The following is an 18,770-nucleotide window of genomic DNA, read 5'->3' as shown; positions in this document are numbered from 1 at the left end:
ACATTACAAGAAATGCCTATGGGAATGGGGAGGATTGCCAGTATGGAACACCACAAAGTCTGTAAAGGGCAGTAATCAGACCTACTGATTATACCTCTCCTTTTCAATCAGTTCATATCATAGCCCCCTCCCCTACACACACACACACACACACACACAGAACTTGGTTCCATTAACATGCAGCTTTTTGAAATAGCCTTCGAAAGAGAGATCTCCATAACACAGCCTGTTGTATTTAAGCCTGTATGTGTGTGTCCCTTAACATTTAAAGCTGCACAGCATTCCTTATCTATGCATGCAGTTTCTATTGACATGAGATGGGACTGCCTGTAGACTGAGGACAGAAAATGGACTTTAAATTTTTCATCTGTAGGCTTAAAAACAGCCCTGCCAGCCAATTAGAAAAGGATATTCAAATTAAAAGCTATTTTTAAAATGTATTTCATTTGCTGTGTGTTATTACCATCACATTAGACACTGACATTCATTTGCATTGTGTATTTTTTTGCACTAGTTTCAGGCTAGACAATAACACTGCAGTTTCATTTTGTTTAGAATCACTTTCACTTTTTGGTTCTCAAATGGCCAGCAGAAAGTTGCACTATATGCACAGCAGATGTGCCAAAAGAGTACAATTCTTCCAAAAGAAAAAAGAAAAAAACAAACCCTAAAACGTTACATTCAGTTTTCCTCCCACACACATCAAAACACTGATATCTGGTAAAGAACCAGTTTTTATTAAATGTAAGTGTTTGACCCCAGTGACCCTTTAAGGAGATGCTCTGCAGCTTTAATCTAAAAAGTGCAAAATAATCTTCATCCTCGTGGATCCTGGTGGTTATACCACAATTACTGTGATAGCACCAAGATGAGCAGTCAAGTGGTTGAGGGAATAAACAATCCATTGAGGGTACTGCAGCCTCTGTGAAAGATAGTTTACACAGCAAACATTCAAAGCAATAAGTACAAGTAGAGAAAGAAGAAGTTAGATCTTTTAAGACTTAAGGATCAGTTTTGAAAATAAAATCCTGTAGGACCTGCTTCTTAAACGCATCAAATTCTAGAAGTGTTTGGATGCAAAAGACATACATGGCCTCTTTCACCTGTAAGTATGCTAAAAGTAGATCAGTTACTTGACCTAATTCCACCTAATTGTGAGGCTGAAGCATCACCATTCCTCATATATCAAGTAACCAGAAGTACACAAAAGGCATGGGCAAAAGTCCCACAATCTATGGCTCATGCATGGTAGCAGCTATACATGAAAAATTACTGAGTACAAATGTGAAGATGCAGAAAGGAGCAGAATGTGTCATTTAACCAAGACCATAAAACGGAGCAACCCTGCTCTAAGAATATGATCACCCAATTATCAGATACTTTAAATAAAAGTTCATAAGAAAGTAAAGACGAGACTCCTAGTTTAACCCTACTAAGGAGATATCCACCATGCCCTGGAGCCATCTGCAAGGGACTGTCTGGGTGTACTGAAGTGTCTGGATTTTTACATTTGAAGTAGTATATAATGAGCTGCACTGGCATTTTCACAGCCAGGTACTCTCCAGCAGAGACAACCCATTCCATTTGTTGTTTAAGAAGAATTTAAGCTCAAATCAAACTTATGAAACAGTTAAGTTGCAGCTCAGAAGTTGCTTGTTTCTGTTATTCAAAGTCATGTTCAGCTCATAGTTTATGTTCAGTCTAACCTCAAACATGGGTATTTTACTATCTTCAGCCTTCCAGGGAAGCTGCTATAGCATCCCTGGAAGGGTTTCACAGGTAGCTACTGGAGAAATATTGATGTTGTCTGACCTCAGAACGTTAACCACTTTTAGTCTCAAACTACCTCCCAAAAGTTGAGAGAAATAAAAACAAACAAAACTAAGAATGAGGCAGGTGGAGGATTTCCAGTCAGGAAAGCCTACAGCTTTGAGACCACAGAGGAAGGTGAGCTGTGACAGAAAAGTGGGTTATACGTCTTTCTAGGAGTCCTCCAAAACTGCCAACATGCCCCAATTGAGATCTTGGCACAGTCTCCATCAAGGAGCTCATGTTTCAGTGACAGACAGCAGGTGCTGTGGGCCGATAATGTGTGGGAAGGAGTGGCATAAGCATGATGGTTTCTCAGCAAGGAAGGAAAAGGGAGAAAAATAGAAAGGATGTTGAGACTGAACAGACTGTTCAGGACCAAAAGCTGGGGAAAGAGGAGGCTACTGGTCAGGCAACTGGACCAGTTGTTTTATACTGTGCACACCCTAGTCTAGCTGAGGTGAGCGGGACAATGCTAAAGAGCACCTCTAACTTAGGTGCCCCACTCATTAGCTTTCAAATCATAGCTGTGTACTCTGGATCCTACCCAGAACCTAGTGCTGCCCTGAGCCCAGAAACATGAATAGTTCCTGGCCCTAAACTCTTCACAGTTATATACTGCTAACCCCCTCCTAGTCTTTTGATGTGCCCCACGATCACTGTTCAAGGATTTTCCTATAGACGGGACTTCATCTGTAATTTTTACAAAACTTAATTGTCGTCCTCCTGCAATCACCCAGGAGTAATTTTTTCCACATACAAGCTCCCCCCCCCCCTTTTTTTTTTTTAATGAAAAGTAAATTCTGAAACTTCTAACCCCTACCACATTCAGGGCAAAGCGTCTGCCTGTCTACTTGATTCTCTTCCATGCAATGAAGTTGAAGGCCTCTGCATTTCTTAGCATCATTTCCTCTGCCAATACAAGACAAATTGAGGACATTCATACTACTTGAAAGAAAGATACGTAGTCAGAATCAGATTTGCAGGAGGAGTCGTCGTCAGTGCCATCAGGAGCCACTAGGGAAAGATCCATTTTAACAAGTCAAATCTTTTCTGTGGAGGACTTTACCTTTATTCTTTCGACTAAAGAATGGGGCATGTGGGCCACTAAAATAAACTTCAAGCTACATAGCAAACACTCCTCCAGCACAAATCTATCCCTCATTTTCTGAGCATCATGTTTGTCTTCAGAGTAGAGCACCCATGGACCACAACAGCTGTGCACAGTGCAAGGACCTTGCATTCTACAAGACCAAATAACATCTGCTCCTCCAGTGTCCCCAGCCATCTCTGTAGGAAAAGGAGACCATATGTACAAAAACTAGCTGCTGGTCCAGACAGCTAAATGTGGTGCACACCACATTTGGGGGAGCTACATCTATAGATCAGTTCATCTTTCTATAACACCCTGGCAATAGAGGGAGCCTCATGGCTGGCTAGCAGCTGCTGCAGTAGTGATAATAAGATGACTTTTGCAAGGACCCAGTTGTCTTGCAGAGTCTCACCTAGTGTTCCCTTCTTCTGGTAAGTCCTTTCCCTTAAAAGAAAAATCCCCAACATTCTCTACAAAACAGAGGGGCACTGTTCAAATAGCGTAACTAGTTTATGGAGTTACTCTTTTCCCTGCAGCGAACGGGTATCACTCCTCAGTCAGACCATGAACTTTGCACCATGCAGAAGTACAGTGGAGGAGCCCTGATCTTCCATAGATTAACCCCTTTTCCCCAAAAAAGTTAATCAAGGGTTTCTTTTGTCACACAGTTAAAGATTTCAGGAACTAAGGAGTTAAGTCTTAACCCTGGAGCAGACACCTCGGAGGCCCCATCCCCTTTCTAAGAGGTCATTTGGAGAAGTCAAAGGTGCAAGGCAATCAGGAGGACATGGAGTCATTCCACCAGTGCCTGGAGCAGTCAGAATGACTGCTTAGCAAGCTATCAGGGCTTCTGCAAGCACAAATGGGTCATGATATCCGGAAGAGGCAGAAACAGGGTGGCTAATGAACCCAAAACTTAGGTTGATAACTCCCTTACCTCCTCAACCAATATAAAGGACCAGGGGAGGTGAAGTATCCACCTCAGCTGAAGGAGGAAGGAGTTGGATTGTAGTTCGCAGATACCTGGGGTGGGAAAGACACAGAGACAAAGGGGGCTTCAATGCAATCTTTCATCCCACCCTTAGTTCTCGCCCATTGATGTTGTGCTGCCGTTGGCCTTGGGTTTTGATTTAGACGTAAAGGAGAAGCGCTTGATGAGGCGCCGGGAGAAGCTGCTGGCTTTCTTCCTGGTGGCAGAGCTGGTGCTGGCATTGGACAGGTCATCATGCGACTGGCTCAGGCCTGCTTCCTTCTGCTTGTTCTTCCTCCGGAAGATAAGCTTGGTGCCGCTCCGGAGAAAGCTGACTGGAGAAAGAGACAAAATGAAGAGGAAGACAGACATAACGATGCCCTGTCTCTTTAAGGCACTCACTCACTGGGAAGCCTGGTTCAGACCTCAGACCCAACAGCTCTCTCCTGTTCCGTGTCCTCAGCCAGGCTGTCCCCTCTCCCCTTCTCTGAGGAGATAGGGTACGGGGGTGGAAGGGACACCCTGACATCAGCACCGCCCTCACTTCCCGCTCTGCACAGCCAGCAGGAGGGTCCCAAGAGCAGCTGCAGGAGCAATATGGTGAGGGGCACTTGAACACACATCGCCAGATGTGCACGGCTGTGCTAATCAAGTGCATGGCCTCTGAATCACTCCTGGACGGCCACCCAACCGCGCAGCCTAGAGGGAACACAAGTTGTGACCCTTCATGGGGTCATGAGGTTATTCTGTGGGGGTTGCGAGCCGTCAGCCTCCACCTCCAAACCCCACTTTGCTTCCAGCATTTATAATATAGTGTTAAATATATATAAAAAAATGTTTTTAATTTATAAGTAGGGGGGTCACTCATAGGCTTGCCATGTGAAAGGAGTCACCAACATAGGCGCTGGAGCACCCAGGGAGAAAAATTGGTGGGTGCTCTGCACCCACCGGCAGCTCCCCACCTGGTCCCAGCTCACCTCTGCCTCCACTCTGCCTCCTCCCCTGAGAGCGCCGCTGGGTCCTGCTTCTCACCCCTCCCTCCCAGCGCTTGTGCCGCGAAACAGCTGTTTCGCATGGCAAGCCTAGGAGGGAGGGGGGAGGAGGAACACGGCGCACTTGGGGGAGAAGGTGGCGGGGCCGGGGTGGGGATTTGGGGAGGGATCCAATAGAGGCAGGGAGGGGCGGAGTTGGGGAGGGGCTGGAGCCAGGGCTTGAGCACCCACTGGCCCTGACAAAAGTTGGTGCCTATGGTCACCAATTCAAAGGTTTGAGAACCACTGCTCTAGAGGCTGCTGCTCCTTTCTCTGCTGGAGACCGTCTGACTTGGGTATCACTACATCAGTTACATTCAGTTCACATTTTCAAGTTTTTCTTAACAACCACAAGGGCTAGAAACAGCTTTCATTTAAAAATGAAATGCATCAAAATCTCATGATAGACCACAGGCCCTCGGTATGTGTCGATTGTGCTTATACCTTAATCCAGTTCCAAGGTTGTTTTCAAACCTAATTTAAAGGGGAATCAGGCCCAAGAGGACCAGCAGAGTACATGTGATTGTACTGTATTTTGACCATCTATACAATAGAAATTGAGCGGCATCTCAAGTGGATAGAACTTGCCTTGTGTCTGCAGCCTGGGAGAGTACCACCACTTGGTTTCCAGTCTGAGCTCTGGGGATACAATAGCCCAGGGGTTCTCAACTTTTTTCTCTCTGGCCCCCTCCCAACATGCTATAAAAACTCCACAGCCCACCTGTGCCACAACAACAATTTTTTTGCATATAAAAGCCAGGGCCAGCATTAGAGGTAGCAAGTAGAGCAGTTGCCCAGGGCCACACACCACAGGGGGCTCCCACAAAGCTAAGTTGCTCAGGCTTCATCTTCAGCCCAAGGTGGCAGTGTTCAGGGCCTCTGGCTTCAGCCCCATGCGGTGGGGCTTTGGCTTTCTGCCCTGGGCTCCAGAAAGTCTAACATAGGCCCTGCTTGGTGGATGCCCTGAAACCTTCTCGCGGCCCTCCAGGGGGCCCCGAACCCCTGGTTGAGAATCTTTCCACTAGCCTACCTCCAAGCAAGGGGGAGTGGGCAAGAGATCAGCTCAATGATTTAGCACGCCATTTCTTCCTTATCTTTTTCACCCTTCTGTCTCCATTTCCTTATTGGTGATCACTGAAGCTAGCTCTTTGCTAGTGACCACAATGCAATCCTGCACCTTTATCTCTCAGGCTCATCGATATGGGGGCAAGAGTCTCTCCTAATAAAAAAAAACCAAAAAACCTTTTCCATGGTTCATATTTTGCTGAATTTCAGCTCATTAGTTTTACATACATGACAATGGGTCTCGGGAAGTTAGGGAAGAGTTCAGGACCATTTTCTTATGTTTAAACTGGGGCTCCAGCGCAATTTTCCTGCCTCATTTGCAGGCAACCAATCAATATTTAGCCTAGGCAGAAGTGTTTGGTTCCTTTATCTTAACTACAGCAGAACCTCCATCCCATAATTCACACACATACACCTAACACCAGCTCCAACTCTCATCAAAGCTTTAAAAAAGACACTATAGCAGGGGTGGCCAACCTGAGCCTGAGAAGGAGCCAGAATTTACAAATGTACATTGCCGAAGAGCCGCAGTAATGTGTCAGCAGCTTCCCCATCAGCTCCCCCACCCCAGTCCCAGCACCTCCTGCCCACCGGCAGCCCAGCTGATGAATGCCTCCCCACACCTCCTGATCAGCTGTTTGGTGGCATGCAGGAGGTTTGGAGGAGCGAGGGCACGGCAGGCTCAGGGGAGGGGGCAGGAAGGGGTGGAGTGGGGGTAGGGCCTGTGGCAGAGCCAGGGGTTGAGCAGTGAGCACCCCCTGGCACACTGGAATGTTGGCACCTGTAGCTCCAGCCCCAGAGTTGGTGCCTATACAAGGAGCTGCATATTAACTTCTGAAGAGCCGCATGTGGCTCCAGAGCCACAGGTTAGTCACCCCTGCGCTATAGCAAGGTCCCCCATGAGAGAGTCATTGTAACTTATGAGCTATACCTGCAGAATACTTACTAGTGAGTTAGTCTTAAAAATTACACTATACTTTTCTGGTGTTTTGTAATATATCCTGCTCACTTACTCAGTTGAGTAATTAGCAAGATCTCCTAGCTAGCAGCGTGAATTACAGTACACAGTTCACCTTGATTTGCTCACAAGAAGTGACTGCCTTAAAAAAAAAACCCAAAACCCTTATGGAAGTAGCCACAACTACTCATTCAGAACATTTCCCTCCCGCTCCCCATTACAAAAGCAGTAACACAGAACATGAGTGAAATTGATGTGACCCACATGTCGGACGCTAGAAGAAAGATGTTGCACTGCCAAAGTGTGAGACTATCATGTCATCCCCCTGGCCCTGCTGTGCTGAACATTGCTCACTCAGCCTCACCTTTATGATCTTTTAAGCTCCTGGTTTCGAGGGCTCCTGTGGAGCCAGTTTCAGATTCCACGTCCTCCACCGAAGGTCTCTCAGAGATGTCTGATCGTGTTGTCTCATCCAGCTCCTGACTAGCTCTCTGTCCTGAGAATGATGCTTCCAGCAGCTGAGATGGCTCAGTGGAGCTCTGGGGGTGGTCGCACATGTCTGCCATTATGGAATATCCATGCATGGTGGCCTCCATAGATGCAGCATAACCAAGAGAAAGTGCCATTTCATCTTGGGCAATTGGTACCTGGAGGGGATGCAAAGGTCAAAACAGAAGTTGAGAGTTAAAGTTCACAAATTACCTTAGTCTCCATTGGGCCATCTCCTCCCCTCCTTAAAAATAAAGAGCCCAAGCCATTCTTACTAATTCTCCCATCTAGGAGGAAAATTAGCTTCTCGGGCCTGGATGGAGAGGAGAAGCTACAGAGTTCTATTTCAAAACACTAAACTGCCCCATGAGAGGAACATCAGGTGGGACTCTGAGGCTCAGGACGGATGGGCTTTGCGCATGTTCTCAAGCGCTGTGAAACCCCATGTTTTGATGCTCAAGCCTTCAAGTTCTGTTTCCTCAGAGGAGCCAATGCCCTAGTGTACTGCTAGGAGAACTTATGTTTGTATAGTTGCCATTATTTGGCGAGAGATATTTGAAGTGTGTGGATCTCATAACACAGCATGGTTCTCCTCCTCCTCCAGCCAGGGACATCTGATGAAATCCCATTCCCCCTCTCTAAATCCCCCATGAAGATTCAACTGGACACTGCATCATCTTCACTAACTTCCTATCCTACTGCTGTGACCTATTGAACACCCAAAGACAGGTGCATTTCAGTGATGGCAATGTGCTTTGAGATCCTTTGTGGAGTGATACTACATGATTGCAGGTCATTATTCAGCACAAACAGATTCCTTTGTATAGGAGATCCCCTGCAGGACCAAGCATCATGACACCCATACCCCTATTAACAACCCTCAGTACACAACTTCAGGGGAGAGGTCCCAGATCACCAGTTACCTTGGAAACTCCCGAGATGATAAGTGTGCTGCGTTTTGTCGGGGTCTTCTTGGCAGATTTGTTATTCGTTTCAGTCAACTGCCTGATTGCTGTCTCGGCCACAGGATCCAAGCCATTGGACATGTGACTGTCCCCTGAACACAAAAGAGGAAACAACCCCCGGACATGATGGCAGCACTCCTGAGCACAGATAAGTCACCTCCAGACTGAGATGCATTACCAGTGGTCCAAGTGAGTGAGTGAGAGTGAATGTGAGTGAGTGTGTGAAACAGGCCCAAGAAGAGAAGTTACCACAGCCTTTCCTGAATGACCTGCATGATGCTGGAGAAGGAAGTCTTGGAAGAGTAGATAGCTGAACTAAAAAACTTAAAAATTCAGAGTTCCAGCCACTCATGGGCATTGAAGTTCCCCTAGAACTTTTTATAAATTATTAGGAGTTTGGTTGCTTGTGTCCTGGCACAAACTACTGACTCTGACAATTGCACTTTGCCTCCTTAAATCCACCATGCAGTTTCAAATGGGTATGAGATTCTGCTTCACCTCCTGTCCTAAACTGTCGTGAAGATTTGTTTTATACTATTAAACAGCTGGTGTGTTTTAACTCAGAGATAAGAAGCAATCCATGTGTATACAATCCGTGAAGCACTTTGGGATGAGATGCCTTACAGACATACAAGATTGATGAGACAGTGTCTGGAAGGAAATTAGGGAGTGTAGTAGAAATAGAGCCTGAGACATGAGGCCTGTATGAGGGGCTTGCTGTAAGGTCTAAAAAACAGTTACCTACCTATCGTAACTTTGGATCTGCGAGATGTGTTGCTCATGTTCATTCCCACTAGGTGTGTGCGCGCCGTGTGCATGGTCACTGGAAGGTTTTTCTCCTAGCGGTGCCCGTCAGGTCAGCTGTGGAGCCCCCTGGAGTGGCACCATTATGGCAGTGAATATAAGTCCCTGATAACCTGCCACCTCTTCAATTCTTTCTTGCCAACAAAGGGGAGGCAAGTGGATCTTGGAATGGACATGTTCTTAGAGAAAATTCTTAGGAACCGGCGACTGTCTCGCCGAGCCTTGGCCCTGGGTAATGGAGGTCTGCGGAAGCCTTCTCCTGTTACTCCTACCCCGCCTCTTGTGATAGTCTTTCCTCGGCTGAGAGGGGCAGAGGCTTGAAATGCTTTCTTTGTGGGGCTGGCCTATGAAACCCCAAGGACTTTAAAGTTCCTCTAGAGCAGGGGTGGGCAAACTACGTCCCCTGGGTTGGATCCGGCCCGCCAGCCATTTTAAGCCGGTTCTTGAGTTCCCTCTGGGGAGTGGGGTCTGGGGCTTGCCCCCCTCTGGTGCTGTGGCGCTCCAGCTGGGGAGCAGAGTCAGGGGCTGTTCCACGTGGCTCCCAGAAGCACCTGCATTGGCCCTGCTCCGCTGCTCCAGCTAGGAAGGAGGGTCAGGGGCCGCTCCACGCGGCTTCCAGAAGCAGCGGCATGGCCCCGCTCCAGCTCCTATGCGTAGGGGCAGCTAGGGGGCTCCGCTCTGCACGCTGCCGCCGTTCACACAGCTCCCATTGGCCGGGAACTGTGGCCAACTGGAGCTGCAGGAGTGGCGCCTGAAGACAGTGCAGTGCACAGCGGTTTTGCATAGGAGTCGGAGTGGGGACACCGCAGCTGCTTCTGGGAGCTGCTCGAGGTAAGCATGGCCTGGAGCCTGCACCCCCCATAGCCTCTCCCCGTGCCCCAAACCCCTACCCCAAATCCTGCCCTCCAAACTCCTTGATCCTAGCCCGGAGCACCATCCTGCACCCCAAACCCCTCATCCTTAGCCCCACCCCAGAGAGACTGCACCCCCAGCCGGAGCCCTCATCCCTCCTCTCCCCTCCCCCACCCACACCATACTCCTCCACCCGGAGCCCCTTCCCACACCCTGAACTCCTCATTGCTGGCCCCACCCCAGAGCCCTCACCCACCCCCCACCGCACCCAAACCCCAATTTGTGAGCGTTCATGGCCCGCAATACAATTTCTATTTCCAGATGTGGCCCTCGGGCCAAAATGTTTGCCCACCCCTGCTCTAGAGTCCTTGTGTCTATGGAGCTTAGAGTCTGTCTGCTCAGTGAAGAGACCCACACCATCAAAGGGCAGGTCCTGTATAGTCAGTAGGACCTCCAGGGGGAGGCCTGAGACTTGTAGCCACGAGCTGCACCACATGACAATGGCTATGGACATTGTACGGGTGGCCGAGTCTGCTGAATTTAATGCAGCCTGCAAGGAAGTCCTTGCCTTCCTCCAGGACCTCCCCAAAGTCAGATCGGGCATCAGACGAAAGTAGCTCCTTAAACTTGGACAGGGAGTTCCAAGCCAGGTCCTCCTGCCCCTGCCCGTGGAGGCCTGGGGCCCCAGGCTGCTCTGTTCCCCTGGCTCCCAGGCATGGGGGTGAGGGGAAACCACCCCCCAAGAGTTAAAACTATAGCAGCTAAGAACCGCCTGCTCATTAGTTGTTTGAAGCTAGAGCCCCCCGCTGGAATAGACCTTATGGCCAAAGAGATCCAGCTTCTTTGCCTCTTTAGGCTTTGGAGTGGGGCCCTGGTGACCCTGCCTTTCCCTGGCATTGGCCACATCCACGACCAGTATGCCCAGCTGAGGGTGGGTAAAAAGGTACTTGTACCCTTTAGAGAGTACAAAGTACTTCCTCTTCACCCCTTTAGCTGTGGGAGGAATGGAAACAGGAGTGTGCAAGAGGGTCTTGGTAGTATTGTGGATAGTCTTGATCAATGGCAAGGCCACCCTGGAAGGACCTTCTGGCATCAGAATGTCCGCCATAAGGTCCATTTCTTCTGACGCCTCCTCCGCTTGCAGCTCAAGATTTTGGGTTACTCTTCTGAGCAACTCCTGATGGGCTCTATTGGCCAAAGCCGGTAAGGAGGCAGAAGAGCCCGTTAGTGCCTTGTCCGGGAAGGAGGATGAAGAAGCCCTCATCGGCATGGGATCCTCCTAACCTTCCAACTCTCAGAGGTATTCTTGTGCAGGTATTTAATGCGCAGTGGCAGATGCGATTCCGGACGCAAACTTGGTGCCAAATTTGGTGCTGGGCTGGGCGCTGGTCTCGGAACCCCTTGCAGGCTCCCTCACCATGGCGGCAGATGGAGGTCCGTCTGTCTGAGGCAATCGAAAGAGACCTGGAGCTCGGCCCCTGGGCTTGATGATACACCCATGAGGTCCAGAATGGCCACTGAGTGGGTGCCTGCCACTGTGGTGGCCAGGGCATCATTGGAAGTTGCCACATCTCGTTATGCCTGGAGCAACAAGACCGGTGCCAGCTGCATCTGGAAACATATGACTCCGGCTCAGAGTCTGATCTCAGGCTCCATGGCAGTGCCATGTGGGACAGTGCCAGTGATCGATGCTGAGGCAAGGATGACTGGCTCTGCTGGCGCCAGGGAGTGCTGGGTTGCCACCTCTACGAGGTCCCTGGCGGCCTCAAGTGCCTCAGAAGTGGACGGCATGTCCAACTCCCTGATTTGGCTCTCCCGTCCCAGAAAGTCCAACGGAAACAGACTCCATGGTTCCGCCTGGGTGGCCGGAGTCAATGGTACCGGCTGCCCCGAGCAGACGCAGAGTGTCTCAACGTGGGATGCACTCTGCAGGCATCCTCGCGCTCCCTTGCTCAGATTGTCAGCAAGGGCCCCCTTTCGGCTCTTCTCTGCTTCTTATGCGGCACTGGCAAGTGAGATCGGTGCTGAGAATTTGCCAAACTTGTCTTCGGTGCCGGAGAGCGTCAGTACCACGGGTATCTGGACCGGTCCTCTTCACAACGAAGCACTGGGGCTTGGATCCCAAAGCGGTCTGAGCCAGCTGGGGATGGAGAGCCGACTGCCTAAGTAGATGCTTAAGTCTGAAGTCTCTCTCCTTCTCAGTCCCTGGGGGGAAGCTCCTGAAGATCCTCCACTTTTAAGCCTGGTGGGCTTCCCCCAAGCACTTTAAGAAGGAGTTGTGAAGCTCTCTCCTGGGCATAGGCTTCTGGCAAGACCCGCAGGATCTGAAGCCTCGAGACTGAGGCATACCTCAGTCCCTGGAGGAGAGTAGGAAAATAGGGGGTGGAGGGTAACCCCCAACAGAAACTTATCTATGAACTAATTATATAGGATACAAGAACAACTGTTTGCTAGGAGAACAGCTTGCCCAAGGCAAGAGAACAAAGCAGCTCCAACAATGACACTGGCAGTAAGAAGGAACTTAAGAGGCGGCAGGGACCTATATTCACCTCCATAGGAGTGCCGCTCCACAGAGCTCCAGAGTTGTTTTGATGGCTCCCACTAGGGGAAAAACCTTCAGACTATGTGTGCGCGCCACGTGCACACACTACTTGTAACTGACATGAGCAATCACTTGAAGAAAACCAAGTTTGCAAGAGTCAAGCTATGAGCAGAAGTCAGGCGCTGTTACAAAACATGCCTATTTGCAAGTTCACAGAACCTGGCAGAAATAGGACTGGTATTTCAAAAAACCACAAGCACTTCTTGGCACTAAGTATTCATGTAAACATATTCTAGAAGGTTAGTGCCAGAACACCCTAATACCAAGATATGGTGGAAACACATTCCATGAAGATGGTACAGGGACACACTGGCCCTCTTAAAGGTAAGGTCAGGACGACAGCCGTGATGGACAGAGAGGGTTTGATCTACCAACATGTACAAAGTAAAGGGTGGTAACTAACCACGTCAGAAGGGCAATAGGTAACTTGTTTGTATCAGTGTATAAAGAGGGGGTCTTTGTCTGGCTGAGGAGAGGGAATGGCAAGTCCCAGTCCTGTCATTCACTGAGCTAGTCCATTGTAACGGGCATACATGCATTAGTGGTCCTGTAGAGTCTTTGGGATACTAGGACTGTGCTTCGACAACAATAAACCTGGCTGAACGTCTTTGCTACAGAACAGAGTCTGTGTCTTTTTGGGCAGTTCGATCGAGGTCTGCTGTGTCAGCTATCTGCACAGAGCTGGGACAGTATACACTGAGAGCACGCACACACAAAGCTAACAATTGAGAACAAGGAGTAGAGGGTTGGGTTTTTAACTAACCCATTCTTCCCCTTAGAGTGACTCAGGAAATTTGCTTCAATGATCATGAAGAATTCTAGGTTTGGAATGTAAAACCATATGGAACATTCTAATCCAAGAGGCTCCTCCTGCAGTGGGGCCATGAGGATGAGCTGCATTTGGCCACTGCTGATGAGTCTCACCAACTCAATCCCCAGCTTTTCACTGTGAAGGAGGAGAGAGCGCCTTTGCTCCAGATTAGGATCTCAGTTTCCTGTGCACTTACAGCTGTTGCTGGGTGAGGCACTGCTGGGACAGCTGCTCTCTGAAAGCCTTGTTGTCGTCTTCTCTGTCACTTCCACTTTGGATGGGGACCTCGAGGGTGAATCTAGACTCAAAAAAGGAAAGAGGCACAAAATTAAGAAGAGCCAGGCCTCAGCTGAGGTCACCTGCCTTTTGAGGAGGATGAAATTAACTCACCATTTCCCCATACAGACACAGGGAGGTGAACTCTTTGGGGGACTCCACTGGACCCCTTACATCCAGAAGGACTTGTTTACAAAACACACACTGAGAGGAGTGATCGCCATCAGAGATGGGGCAAATGTATTGTGTAGCAGCCCAGACACTAGACCTAGCATACCCAGATGGCTCAGCGGTTTGAGCATTAGCCTGCTAAACCCATGGTTATGAGTTTAATCCTTGAGGGGGCCATTTAAGGATCTGGGGCAAAAATTGGGGGATTGGTCCTGCTTTGAGCAGCAGGTTGGACTAGATGACCGCTCACGGTCCCTTCCAACCCTGATATTCTATGATTCCCCACCCCATCCCAGGAAATACATATATATTAAAACAGTGACACCAGGGGAGCAAACTGCAAATCTCCTCTTCATCTGAAAAATGTGCCACAGCAGGGTGGAAGGGGATTTGGGTCTATCAAATAATATGTAATGCTCTGTGCTGACAAATTAACATCCCAAAACACATGCGTTCAGTATTATCCCCATTTTATTGATAAGGAAATTGAAAGAGAGAGGGGGAAGTGATTTGACCAAAGTCATATCAAAAGCCAAAAACAGTCCACGAATTAAAACCCACATCTCCAGACTGTCTCTATTAAGCGTGGTTGAAGAGGCTTATCATTTTACATTTATCTCCCCACGGTTAGCAAAGTGCCAACAGCATCCTCCAAGGGTACAGCGAGATTCCCCAAGCGTCCCTAGCCTCCGTTTGCCAGAAGCTGGGAATAGGAGACTGGGGATGGATCACTTGATGATTACCCGTTCTGTTCATTTCCTGTGGAGCACCTGGCATTGGCTGCTGTCAGAAGACAGGATACTGGGCGAGATGGACCTGTGGTCTGACCCAGTATGGCCGTTCCTACGTTCTTAAGTAGCTCGTAGGAAGTGAAATAGCAATGGTACCACCACCATCTCCACTCGCAGTGCCGACAGTAACCCTTCTTCCCCGCTGCAAAAGGAGCGCATTGAAGGGATTGCTGGATCTGACTGCTACAAAATTTAGCTATGTACCACAGAGCTAGGCCTGACAAGGTAAGAGTTAACTTCATATTGCTAAAGCAGCCACCAGCAAAGTCTTAGACACCTGCCCCTGTATGAAGTCCTAATCAGTCCTTACCCAGCTTACAGTCCACCTTGGGCCTTGACTGGACGGTGGTGACAGTGGTCACAATGGTGCCATCTGGCATGATGGTACGGTCCATCTCGATTTTTTTGGTGGGCGTGATGCTGGTGCGCAGTGATGTGGCATACTGGGGATTCGGGGACAAAGGAGACTCATGGTAGAGCAGCTTAAAAGAGAACAGGATGCAAATAAGTCAGAGAGAGTCTACGTCTGGTGACACCCCAGGCAAGGTAAAGGCCTGACTTCCACTCAGAGCTCACGTGGTAAGAGGATTAAGCATGTGAGCTTGCACAGAGCAGCAATCTATGACCCCAGAGCTTTAGGTTGCTCTTGGGTTACTAACTGAGAGGCACAGCCCACTATCCCTTTCCCACCCACACCGCCCTCCAGAAGTGGCATATTTTCCTTCATCCCCAGTCACACAAGCAGCTTACAGGCCTCGTCTTTTATCTGCTAAGCCTACAGTGTCAAAATCTGAGAGCGTGAGCCTGGATCCCATTGCTGTGCACTGAAGGCCCTAACATACATCACTATCAGTGAAGTGATAGCTGCATAAGCAGTTTCATCAGGCCAGGAAGACGTATGCCCCTTGTTAGATCACACTGTCCTCGAACCAGGAAGGCCAATCATCCGCCATCCATTACCACTCCTTCAGTCAGCTGTAGGGAAGCTAGAGAGTAAGGGGGAAGACAATACCATTCTTCACTCTAGAAGCTTCGTTTGCTGGCACTGTATCATTCCCAGATCCTGAATTCCAGTTCCCTGTGGAGTGGCCTGTCATCTAGACGACACTTCCCTGGCAGAACACTTCACAGCTCTTCATAGGTCATATGTTTACCTCCAGTATAAGGGTAGCCGCAGGTGCGAGCAGCTGCCCAGCTCCTGGAGTCAGGGAATAGACCATCCTCCCAGATGGTTGTTTGCTGCAGGAGTCAAGTGAAACAGCAGTATGTCCCAGAAGCACATCTGTGAGAGGAAGAACAAACTCAGCCCAGACACCCCCCAAAAGCCCCTTTTTGCCTTTGGGGACTTAACTCCATGACCCCACGAGGCAGCCTCAGAGTTGCAGGAGGGTTCAGTGGGACTTTATGCTCGTACTTCACCACAAACCAATTGAGAGAGTCTCCTCGTCCTGTGAAAATAAGGTGGAGTTTTGCAAGTTCCTTCAAACTCAGGTCCTGCAACTAGTGCAACTGAACCGAAATCCAACTGCTCTCTGTAATGCTCATCTGGCATCGAGTAGCATACTCCCCTCCTCCTTTCAGCCAGATCATGCAATGGCTTGGTGGTTTCTAGGCATCAGAAGGGTGAAAAGGAAAGCCTCTGGCCCAAAATCTAAGTTTGAAGATGTCAAACCTGAGAACTATAGTAAGTGTTTTTCATTAAATCAGAAGTCCAGTCTGGGTGGGTATGTGAACATTCCCTGGGGAATTTGCAGCCCAAACACTGTGGCTTGCACTGAGACACTCAGTTTTCAATGTGTGGGTCTTGTGAACTGGCCAGCCTTTTTCCGAGGAGAAGATTTTCACTTGTAAAGATCTCAGGGGCTGTTGTAACACCAGGAATGACTCTCTTGAATCCTGTGATTTTGAGCCTTACTGGTTACTGTTTATGGCTGATCATACTCACTCTCCCCACCACTGCTCTTCTCCAGTACTCTCAGCTTCAACTCTTTACTTCGTGGCCCCAGCTCCCTGTCAAGACAGAAACAGGAGGATTGGTGCCCGGCACATGTCAAAAGACTTCCACCCAAGAACTCCTTTCCTCTGACTGACCCTATTCCTCACCCACCTGCACCTTTTCACAAGAATTTACCGCACCCTTTTTTTGGTGGGGGGTGATAGAAGAAGGCTCCTGCTCCAAATGTGAGATGCACTTGCACAGCTGCAAAGAACGTAAGGGGAGGTGGAGCAGCAGTGCTACAAATCAGAAGTGAAATTATTATCTGGATTGGGGTGCACTAGAAAAACTACATGGGTACTCAGGATGGGAACAGCAGGGATATGAACACTAACTTCTGCCAATACAAAGGAATTTACATCTAGGATAGTTGGCATCGGAAATATACCCATCCCTAATGTACCCCAGAGACCTGGCACACTGGCTGCAACCCTCCCTTAGCTGAAAAAGCAAACACCTGCTCCTTACAGCATGAGCTCCTCATTCCACTCCACTGCTGCTGCAGTGCTGGAAATGCTTGCTCTCGCTGGCTTTGTCCACTTCTGCTGCAGAGGACTGTCTAGCTCGGCTACACAGCATAGCTTCCCACCTCCTGGGATAGAGAACACGGCTCAGGGGAAATGGAAATGAGGATGAGAGGATCAGAGTTCTACAGAGTGAATTATTAGGATATTGCTCAGCATGCTGGCATCCCTCCAGCCCACACCCTGAAGACCATCAGAGCAAAGTGTCTTTTCATCCTCTGAAGTCAAACACACTTACACCCCCTCCCCCGAAGGGAGACTGGTTTCTCCCTTCTTACCTCCTTCCTCCTCACAGCTCAAGTTGAGCACCTGCATATGCCGGAGAAGCAACTTGGACACCGTCGGGGCCACTATATTAGATGGGGACTCTCGGGACAGTTTTTCACAGGACATCTGAGGAATAAAATAGGAGGTAGACAGATCAACGATGCCTAACTGAAACACCCCCACTAATCCCTTTCTCCAACCAACAGATTGGAGTAAAAGGACCACAGTAGGCCAGATGGGAACATTAAAAGAGAAGACATAGCTCAGTGAGAAGGAGGCTGAATAACCTCAATCAACAAAATGCAGTACTGACTGTTATGCTATGCATCCCTGATTGTCCTATGGCAACTCATGGTATCCAGCATGAATACAGCAGAGAAGCCATTCATGAACTTGAGCTGGTCCCAGAGCAGCCCACAGCCTATTAATCTGTGGAGGAGCCTGTGCAGGGAAGGGACTATGAGAGCACCATTGCTTAAGACAACAGAGCAAACAGAGGAACTGACTATAGGGAACAAGTCTGCACTGCCTATGGAGGATAGGTGAAATAAGTCATACATTCTATTAGCTGGTTAATTACCGTTTCTGGGTGGTCTCCTCTGCACTCACCTGCACATCCAGTCCCCACTCTTCAGCCCAGATTCCATTTCCTCTGTTCCTTTAACACTCTAATACAGGTGTGGGCAAACTTTTTGACCCAAGGGACACATCCGCATATGGAAATCGTATGGCGGGCCACGAATGCTCACAAAATGGGGGTTGGGGTGCAGGAGGGGGTGAGGGCTCTGGCTGGGGGTGCAGGCTTTGGGGTGGGAAGCTCATAGAAGGAAGGTAATATGGATGGGGGGTGTTCAGCTGTTGTGACCTGTACTGGATGTGCTATGTTTGTCTTTCTTCCATAGGACAGAAGCGACTTTGTCTGTACAAAGTGCAAGCTGGTCTCCATACTGGAAGAGAAGGTTCAAGGTCTGGAGCAACAGGTATTGACTCTGCGTTGCATAAGAGAAACTGAAGATTTCCTGGACAGACGTCAGGATATGCTTCTACGGGCACAAGGTTCTGAAGATTCAGAGCAGACTGCACATCGGGGACAGGAGGACGGTGAAGAAATTTGGCATCATGTGACCTCCAGAAGAAAAAGGGGAACGTCCATCTACCAGCAACGCAGATACAGATAAGTAACCGTTTTCATGTTCTCTCCACAGGTACTAATGCGGAGAGTGGACCAAATGATACGTCTGATGGAAGGGAGCAGAAGGAGACTCCGCCGATTGGAAGGCATGACATGCACTGTCC

The 18,770-nt window shown here is 49.0% G+C and overlaps 1 protein-coding gene across 11 annotated transcripts in view; it reads right to left on the bottom strand.

Moving 5' to 3' along the window:
* C2CD2L (C2CD2 like) overlaps window positions 1-18,770 on the bottom strand; it is a 40,630-nt gene continuing 21,860 nt past the window's right edge. For 9 of the 11 annotated variants that reach the window (XM_073320648.1, XM_073320651.1, XM_073320655.1 and 6 more), the window contains 9 exons: window positions 17,486-17,600; window positions 17,152-17,275; window positions 16,633-16,697; window positions 15,842-15,969; window positions 14,998-15,169; window positions 13,646-13,747; window positions 8,339-8,472; window positions 7,291-7,573; window positions 1-4,207 (listed from right to left, as the gene is read on the bottom strand). In XM_073320648.1, the coding sequence (XP_073176749.1) occupies window positions 3,984-4,207; window positions 7,291-7,573; window positions 8,339-8,472; window positions 13,646-13,747; window positions 14,998-15,169; window positions 15,842-15,969; window positions 16,633-16,697; window positions 17,152-17,275; window positions 17,486-17,600 (1,347 nt within the window). In that variant the 3' untranslated portion in view covers window positions 1-3,983. The remainder of the gene's footprint in view (window positions 4,208-7,290; window positions 7,574-8,338; window positions 8,473-13,645; window positions 13,748-14,997; window positions 15,170-15,841; window positions 15,970-16,632; window positions 16,698-17,151; window positions 17,276-17,485; window positions 17,601-18,770) is intronic. The other 2 variants (XM_073320652.1, XM_073320656.1) reach the window with 2 other exon arrangements.

Source organism: Lepidochelys kempii, chromosome 22, assembly GCF_965140265.1.
Source record: "Lepidochelys kempii isolate rLepKem1 chromosome 22, rLepKem1.hap2, whole genome shotgun sequence".
NCBI lineage: Eukaryota > Metazoa > Chordata > Testudines > Cheloniidae > Lepidochelys > Lepidochelys kempii.
Note: the sequence above shows the minus strand (reverse complement) of the source record. Positions and strands in the feature narration are given on the sequence as shown.